Source organism: Calliphora vicina, chromosome 2 (assembly GCF_958450345.1).
Source record: "Calliphora vicina chromosome 2, idCalVici1.1, whole genome shotgun sequence".
Lineage (NCBI taxonomy): Eukaryota > Metazoa > Arthropoda > Insecta > Diptera > Calliphoridae > Calliphora > Calliphora vicina.
In genome coordinates, this window is record NC_088781.1 from 51,923,570 (window position 1) to 51,933,015 (window position 9,446).

The 9,446-nt window shown below is 31.9% G+C and overlaps 1 protein-coding gene across 1 annotated transcript; it reads right to left on the minus strand.

Annotated features, from left to right (window-relative positions):
* Positions 1–443: 443 nt before the first annotated feature.
* Positions 444–9,185, minus strand: Arr1 (arrestin 1). Its single transcript, XM_065500658.1, has 4 exons — positions 8,954–9,185; positions 1,058–1,865; positions 861–990; positions 444–714 (listed from the first exon to the last, which is right to left on the minus strand). The coding sequence occupies exons 1-4, from the start codon at positions 9,060–9,062 to the stop codon at positions 670–672; spliced, it is 1,092 nt and encodes a 363-aa protein (XP_065356730.1). The 5' UTR covers positions 9,063–9,185; the 3' UTR covers positions 444–669.
* Between the last annotated feature and the right edge of the window lie 261 nt (positions 9,186–9,446).

Sequence of the window (9,446 nt, forward strand, 5' to 3'; positions counted from 1 at the left end):
AGAAGAGATAGCTACTTCGGATACTGACATATAAGTCTACATTCCTGAAGTTTGAGAGTACCTTACAATGACTCTAAGGTCAGCTAAGCTCCGATTATGACACAGCATCGCTTTTAAAGATGGATGGTATTACAAACACTTGACCTTGAAATTCGTTATCATGCGAATGAGAAAAATATGTTCGATATTGAGAATATATAGCTTCTTATTGATGCTAGCGAATCGATTTTGAAAGTTTAGTGGTTCTCTGTAGATACATCTATATTTAAAGACCTTCTCAGATGCGCGATAAATGAAAATTTCTTAAAAATTGTATTTTCTATTGAAACAATAGATTTTCAACAGTTGCTTCATCAATGCAATTTTATTATTATTTTGTATTTTTAAATAGTATTTTAATATAGAACAACATACAGACAATCACATAAAGTACTTAAAGAAGAAATAAAGCAATTGATACAGATTCCCATGCACAGTTTGCTATTTTGTTTATAATATTTTCAATATAACTATATTGTATATTTAAATAAATAAAGAACATGCAAATCATTGAAAAATATATTTTAACTATACTTATGTAACTCTTTATAGAGTACAACAGTTTCAGCAAATATAGTAGATGCAGAGTATTTAAGAGTAGTAGTAGTTGCAGCTGCAGCAATAGATAATTTAAGCTTCTTCAGTTTCCGCTTCCGGTTGAGCCTTGAGGCTAGGCTGTGTTCGAGGAAATGATACAGAATAAAATTGTTTATTATAAAATGTAAGGTAATGGCAATAAGAGTAAATAAACTAGGTAAAGTTTTAAACTTAAGCTATGCAAAAATATACTCAAATTAAGTAGATTTAAGAAGATTGCTCACCTTTGGATGCATTAAAATAAATGGCAATTCAGCACATAATTCGCCACCCAATGCTCCCAAGAACAACTTAACTTTAACGGCATACGAGACAATAATGCCAAAAGCATCACGAGCTTCTTGACTAGCAATCCTTTAGAACAATTAGTAAAAAATAGTTATATAGTCAATTATACAATCAAGCTAGCAATTTTACTCACAATGTAGTCGAGGCCAAAGAAGTGTTCTTATGCTTAACATCACCCTCAACAGCTATGCCAGCACGATCACAATTTGCCGCCAAATTGGGTACCAAATACATTATCTTCTGCAAACTAGAACCCGGATTCAAAGGACAGCCCTCGCTGCTCTCAGCAAAAGCAATAGTATTACGAAATTGACCATTTTGGAAGAGCACCACATCAATGCCCTGTTGCACCATGGCCTTAATCTTTTTCACCACCTTATTCGAGTTGTTACGCACACAAATATTAATGGAAATCTTCTCCCCATGATAATACAACTGCCTATCTAAAGTGACTTCCAGTTCCAATTCTCCCGGCGATAGGAGGAAGTCCTTGCGCACCACAGTACAGGGTTGTATACCAGTTTTAGTGGGCGCATATTGTACCTTGCGAATGCCCAAATTAACAGTGCTACGGCGATGAGAACGATCGCAATCATTCTCACCAGCAAATACCTTAACGAAATATTGGACACCACAAGGTTGGGTGCTATCATTGGCTTTTTGCTGCAACACCACTGAAGCAGGAGAGCTAGGTGGCATTTCCAAGATAAAGGGATAGGCATTGGAGCCCAGTTTTTTTAGTAGACGCTCTTGCATTTTCGTCAACTGTATATCGATTTTTTGTTCCGGATAGACAGGTTGCGAAACCAAAATCAGTTCCTTTTGGAAACGCAGACCAATCATTTCGTCATCTTCGCGACCATAGCGGAAATTGCAAATGAGTTGCACGAAGATTTTGCGATTTTGACGAATGTACTCATCGTCCAGCACCACAATACCATCTAAAATTTAAAAAAAAATTATAAATTAATCTCAAATTATAGTTTACTTAATTGATCATAAAAAAAATAAAAATGTCTACTAATGGAACCAATATGTAGACTGAAAGTGGTCCAAAACTCCAAACGATTTTCATACTTCCACTCTTGATTACAAAAATGAAATCGAATTAATAACCGCTTTTGAACCCATCTTATTCTTCAAAATTCTATATGGGAAAGGGAATTACAAAACTTGCAACTTGACTAAATAGTTCAAACACTTTACATGAAGTAGACCTGTAAACTTAACATGATGATGTCACACGAGGGGATAAATTTACGCACTCTGTGACAGGTCACTGAATTAAACTAAAGGTATATGTTTAGTTTTGTCATGGAACTAGATCCTATAAAATAATTGACAAACATTTTCCGCAGGTTGTTCCGCAGAGTATCTGTAACTAAAATACAATAAATATTATTTAATCCATGTCGAATATTCTTGACAGATACAAAGAATTCTCAATTTCATTATAAATTTGAATTTAACAGTCTGTAACGGCTGCTTGTAACATTTATCATGTTTATAAACATTTCCATCAATAGAAACTTCTTCTTATCAGCAATGTTGATAACATGCTGTTATTAACATTGTTTTTAAGTATGACAACATTAACTTTGAAGCTGCTTTAAAAGCTTTGGGTAATCATTGTGGAAATAGAACCTTTCACTGTAGTATTTCCGTTAGATTACACTATGAGACAAAAAGGACTAAAGTAGAAATACCTGGAAAGTTATACTATTTTTCTGATAGGCTTTATCGAGTACAATAAGAATATGTTTTTGAAATTTGCAAAACACCTCCAAAATCTTGAGTTACGGGTAAAAAACCGGTTTTTCATACCTTCAAGCACCTATAAGCCATTAACTAAGCTGATTCTCAATCGATTTTAAATTTTTAAACGGATTTAAAAAGAAGAAACTGCGGCCTTTCCAATGGTATATATATTATTTAAGTATTTTGACAAAATTTGTGAGCATTTCTTCAGTAAACATATTTTTGTTTATATTTTTTCACCATTTTCCAACTTTGAAGAAGATTTTACATAGTATTTTATAAAGGAACCGTACTATTTATGCATTGATTTAAAAAATAAGTTTATTTATGCATAAAACGCAATATTGCTTTTAAAAATCCATTGGAAATTGACAAAGTTATTAAAGATTGTACTAAAACAAAATTTTTTAAAATATATTTTTTCTAGGCATTTTACTTAGAAATTTTCACCTTCCAGAAGAATTGTATCACTTTCCAGGTATTATTTTTTGTCGCATAGTGTTATTCATGAGACTTCTAGAAGATGCCGCTGTGTATATAAATAGTAACAGTTGTGTGTGAGTAAGTATATCGTTGGCGCTGTTAGAGTTAATATCAACGATATTACCCGTGTATTCTTGTAAATTACAAATTGTGTCTTTTAAAAGATAGGGACTTTTGTATAAATTTAAATACATAAAGAGTTGTTAGAAATTTTAAACTACTGATCACTTTTATTTTGCAATTAAGGGAATCCATTTTTAAAAGGTAAAAACGCAACATTACCAACAAAAGTTAAAACCTTCAGTTTCCAAGACTCCTGAAGGGTAGATAAAAGCATATTGAAAAAAAATCATTTTTATAATAACAGTTAGCATGAAAACTTGATGTAGTTGAAATAATTGAAATTCGAATGGAACTTACTAGACAATGCTTTGCATTTTTGCCATTATCTTTATTGAAATACCGAAACTACTAAAACGGGTAAAATATGCTCCAAAAATTTATTTTTTTCATAAATTTCCTGTTATTTGACGTGTGATATCTTATTTGCTATTGGTGTTCTAAACAGACCATGGAAATATCATATATTTTTTGTAAAAACAAGGGCGTTTTATAAATTTTTATATAAACCAGAAATTGTGCTTAAAATTGCCCAAGTTTGATTAGGGGTCAGGTAGGTAATGTTCCCTTAAATGAACCAATTTTTGCTTTTACGAAATAAACGAAATGTTTTGATCTTAGAAAAATAATATGATAACCTTTTTATACAAAATTCCAGACCCGTAACACGAAAATATCCAAAAAAAAGTCGACCAAAAAAAAATAAGTTTAATTAAAAAATAAGTATTGGCCATTATTAGCTATGCCCCTTTTCCATCTTTCCGGCCGAATCATGCCAATATGATTCGTATGCCAATAATGCGTATTACAGAGAGATCGTTCTGCATCGATCGAAACAAATATTAGTCGGATTATCAAGCAGGTGAGGCAAAACTTCCCAACAACTTCATTCCAATTACTTCTTAACAGGTGTTGCATAATGAGGTCGAGCATTATTAAGATGAGATATTACAGTTTCATGTCTGTCCGCATATTCTGGGCGTCTTTTTAGACCAATACTCGCTTCAAACAAATAAATAATACACAGAGAAAACAGAATCGTGATAGCAACCGAATTTGTTGCTAATCGAATGATTCCACCTTAGTGACCGAATTTTACAGTTGTGGTTACAAAACTTTAGACAAGTTAAAAAAAGTTTGGTTGCTTCAACCGAAATTCTTCTATATCAACTGACTTTCTGTTGATGGATATGAGTGCAACCGAATCATTCGATTGGAAACAAATTCGGTTGCTATAACGAATCTGTTTTCTCTGTGTACCATTTTGGTCCCACCAAATACAGAGCATTAACATAGGGTACCGTGAAATAACTCCCAAATGAATTAACTCCCAATGAAATAACTCCCATGAAAAATGAAATAATTCCCAAACTTTATGAATGAAATTACTCCCAACAATCGGAGATTTTATAATTTCCAATTCGAAACAATTTATTTATTTAATCTAACTCCCAATTACCAAACATTTTTTGCACTGCTGACCTCTGGGATGTATCAAAAACTGGCTTCGCATTGGCGGCCTTTGGCCGGGCGCTAAGGATTTCTCTTTTGGGGTGTATCAAAAATTGCCTTCGCTCAGAAAAGTTTACTTTGCCGGCCTTCGGCCGGGCGCTAAGGTCTTCTCTTCTGGGGTGTATCAAAATCTGGCTTCGCTCAGAAAAGATTTATTTCATTGCAAAATGGTTTTATAATATTTCAGAAAGCCGATTTTAATTTCCCACCAAATTAAGAAATCGTTGTGACCTGACAAAGGCCGTCAATGCAAAAAGAATCTTTTTTCTGAGCGAAGCCGGCCAAAAGCCGGCAATGCAAACAGTTTATAGTATGCGAAGCCGGCTTTTAATACACTTCAAAGGAGAACAACCCAAAGTTGAACCCAACAAAAATGAAATAACTCCCAATACAGTGAAATAACTCCTAATTCCCAAAATAAAATGAAATAACACCCAACAAAATTTTCATTGGGAGTTGTTTCAACAAAAATTTCATTGGGAGTTATTTCATAATGAAATAACTCCCAACAAAAAATTATGAAATAACTCTCTATGCATTGGGAATTGTTTCATAATGATGTTATTTCACTTTTTCGTAGGAAGTCATTTCATTTTGAGTTATTTCACGGTACCTTACCTTAGCACCATGGATATTTTATTTTGGTGTCGATTCGGCTGGTTGGCCGAGCTTGAGGTTATCACAATAGATTAATTTTTCATCGCCAATGATGGAGTGTAAAAATGATTTTCTTTCATAGCGTTGAAGCAGCAGTTCAAACATGCAAAATCGTATTTCAAGTTCTCTCAGCTTTAATTCGTATGGTACCCAGTTTCCCTGCTTTTGAATAAATCTTGCTGCTTGCAAACGATTTGAAATTGCTGATCAAGTAGCTCTCAAGTATGATTTTGCAATTCCTGGTCTTCAAATCTTTTTGGCTGGCATGGGCGATATTTGTCTGTTGTGTCAAAATCACCACTTCTGAACCGCACAAACCATTTCTCGCACTTTGTAACCGACCAAAAATTGGTCCATGCAGATTGTTGTGAAACTGAACAAGAGCTTGTAAAATTATTGGGTTGCTATTCAAGCATCAAATTCATAATGCAGTAGCATTTATCCAAAAGTAGGGAAATTGGGTAGTTTATCAATTGAAGCTGAGCGACATTGAAACACGTTTTTATATTTCTGAATTGCTGTTTGAACGCTATAAAAGAAAATCATTTTTGCACCGAATCATTACTTGCGATGAGAAATGGATCCATTACGATAACTCGAAGCGTTAAAGATCGTATCTGAAGCCCGCCCAACCAGCCGAATGGACACCAAAGCTGAATATCCATGTCGCTAAGGTAATGCTGTGTATTTGCCGAGACCTATCTTTTATGAACAACTGAAATATGGCCAGACCATCATAAGGAATCTGTACCCAAAGCAACTGATTCTTTTGAAGCGAACATTTTCAGAAAAATGCCCAGAACGCCGGACCGAATCCGTAATCCTCCATTATGACTATCTTCGGTAAAATGTTGGAATACCTATTAAAAACTATTTAGAAAGTAGTACTTGGGAAGTTTTGCGTCATCCGTAGGCTTCCTAATTTCCCGGACTTTTTAAATTAAAAAATCATTTCATTCCCTGGAATTTTTGGTTGATGGTCCAGCCTTTATAAGGGTTTCTGATTTAATAGTGGCATTTGATCGGTATTGTCACAGTCGTACACTCTAAAAAATGCATGTAAAATTGCTCCTGTAAAGTAAGTAATTTTTCATGTAAAATTACAGAAAATGCGTAAATTTAGACATAATATGTTTATGGAAATTAATTACATACTTTTGCCTGCAAAAATACATTCAAAATTAAGTATATTGAATGTTGATAAACATGTTTTTAATAAATAAACATATTTACTTTGAAATTACATATATTGTGCGTAAAATTTATATGTATCTTAAACACAAAACGAGTAATATACAAATATGAATTGTCAAAAAAATTTTCCTGAAATAATAAAAAGTTTGAAAGCGTTTATTGTCAAAGAATTGCTTCAAAGAAAAATTTTCAATTGTTAAGAAATTTATTTAAATATTGCTGATAGTGTCTATATATCGGAAGTAAATACCATAACAAAGAACAAGTAATTACTGCAATATTTATGCTGAAGTTGTGAATTTAAATTGGACTAATGCAAATCGAAAATTACAGTTATCGCAACAAAAAGTATAAAAGTACCGTGTCCAAAGGAAATTATGGTTTGAATTTGTTTCAAGATGATGGCATTAATAATTGAAGAGATTTGGAACGATAGTGGTAAGATCAAGCAGAATGTATCCGAATGTACCATCGTAAAAGAGTTCAATATTTTTCAAATATCTGGTCTGACTGATGTTTTCCGTAATCCAAAAACTTGTGTTATATGTATTCTGTCTATATTCTGTCTATATTCTTTTAATTTTTTATATTTATTCAGTGTTAAATCTTAATAAAACAGTTCCTTTTAAATAAAATATCCTTCAAAAATAAGTTTATTAATTTTATGTCTTTTGAATAGAAAGGGGTGGGAATATTGACATTATATATACATGTATTATATGTAGCTTTAAGCAGTTTAACTGTAACTTTACATATTATCAATGTTGTTTACATACAAAAAATTTAAATTGGTATGTTGCTAAACATTTTTTACACATATATGTAGGTAAATTTACAGTTTTTGTATCTATTATTTTACATACAATGTGTGTAAATATTTGAGTTTAGACATAACATGTATTTTTACTCTAAATATAGTAGGTGAAAAGTTACCTACTATAAATGGAATAAAGTTACATGAAATTTTTAGAGTGTAGTTTTAATCAGTATGAAATCAATAAATTCATTGTTTAATTAAAAAACTCAAGAATTTCGACCATATTAAATCTACAAAACATGCGTAGTTAGAGAAATTTGTAGATAAACAAATTTGAACCACTATTATTTTCTCTAAATATGAATAATGATCATTGAATATCCCTAAAAGATGTAATGTTAGGCACCTAAGTAATTCGTTTAAGAGCATAAACTTTAAACCTGAATATTGTAACTTTTAGAAGAAAACTTATGAAGAAATTCCAGAAAATTCCCGACACATTTTCCGAAAATTAACAAAAAATATTCCCGGGAATTACCGGAAAATTTTTCCCGCGTAGGAACCCTACACATACGCCTTATAGTCCAGACCTTGCAGAACGCAATCTTTGGGATACGCTTCATTTCAGAACAGAGTATCCGAAATTGGATTGATCCGCTCTTGGCCAAACAAAATTATCAGTTCGTTTGACTCGGAATCCATATGTTGCCAGAAAGATGGAAAAAGATCAAAGCTAATGGCATAAACTTTGAGTAAATTTATACTGTACAAAATGAAAGCTACCAATTAGAAAAATACCGCATTTTTAAGTTATGCACTAATATAATTCTCCAGACATTCGAATATAACTACCTTGTTTATAGGGGAGGTACCCCGCCTACTTATACGCCCATTTTTATCCAAACTACGTACAATGATAACAAAATAAATCATGCATAGTTTTGAGGCTCTCACTGTTATATCGCGCCAGATATTTGATCATGTTTTTCCATCCAGTTAATCAGAATTATGCTGGGTACATTTAAAGATAATAAATCGAACGGTGTAGCCTATCACCTAACATAGGTCGCCAGTTCTTTGATTATAACTAAGTATTTTGTATATCAGGTGCCACGCCCACTTGCAAATTTGCAAAAATATTGAAAAAATGTTTCTGTGAATATTTCAGTAATATCGAAGGGGCAGTGTAGCCTCCTATAAGGCAAAAACATAGATTAATTTCTATTATAACACCTACTTTCATATTTTACTCTTATGTCTTTTAAAAAATTATATTAATAATTTGAAATACTTTGAATCAGAAGGAGTTAAATTAAATAATAAAACTGTCATTATAACTTTAGGTTAAACAAAAAAAATGCAGCTGGACCAACTGTAGGGAATTTTTAAAGGTCAAGTTCAAAAATATAACAGCTTTCTCAAAGAACTTTTTCAGTTATTCTTTTTTATGAATTCAATTCAGTAAATATTGATTTCGAATTTTAAAAATATTTTAATTTCTTTAGCACTTTTTTATAAAAAAAAAAAACTTTTCACCAAAAAACCTACCAACAGGTTCCACTTGTGTCACAGAATCCACAAATTCACGCCTGTTCATGTACAGGGTGACCATGTTATTAGGCGAGGCCTTTTTAAAAATCTTAAAATTAACAACCATATTGATTAAAGTTTTTTTGTTTTTGTTTTAATTAACTACTAATAAAAATAAATAAAAATTCGTTCGTTTAAAATGATTAAAAATGGTTTTATTGTTAATTATCTAAAAAATATTCTTTTTTTTTGCAATATATTTTATTTTTCTTGACTAATTCACTACCCAGCGGCACGATTTCAAAAATGACTTTGAGTACAAATTTGCATGTAGACCAACCTTTATACCTTTAAAGACCTGAACAAACAGTGTATTTATTTAATTAGTTGCAACCATAAGAAACAGGCAGCAAAAACAGAGACAAATTATATTTATAAGCAGAAATTTCATTTTCACTTGTTAGGCAATATTTTTATCATGTAGTTATGTTGTTTTGTTGTTCTGTTTTTA

What these genes read in the sequence shown, in the direction of transcription:
- Arr1 (XM_065500658.1), bottom strand. Translation starts at nt 9,062, where the DNA reads ATGGTTGTTAATTTTAAGATTTTTAAAAAGGCCTCGCCTAATAACATG. An exon ending in TCTTTGGCCTCGACTACATT is followed by an intron (nt 991 to 1,057) that starts GTGAGTAAAATT and finishes ATTGTTCTAAAG; the next exon opens with GATTGCTAGTCAAGAAGCTC. An exon ending in TTATTTTAATGCATCCAAAG is followed by an intron (nt 715 to 860) that starts GTGAGCAATCTT and finishes CCTCGAACACAG; the next exon opens with CCTAGCCTCAAGGCTCAACC.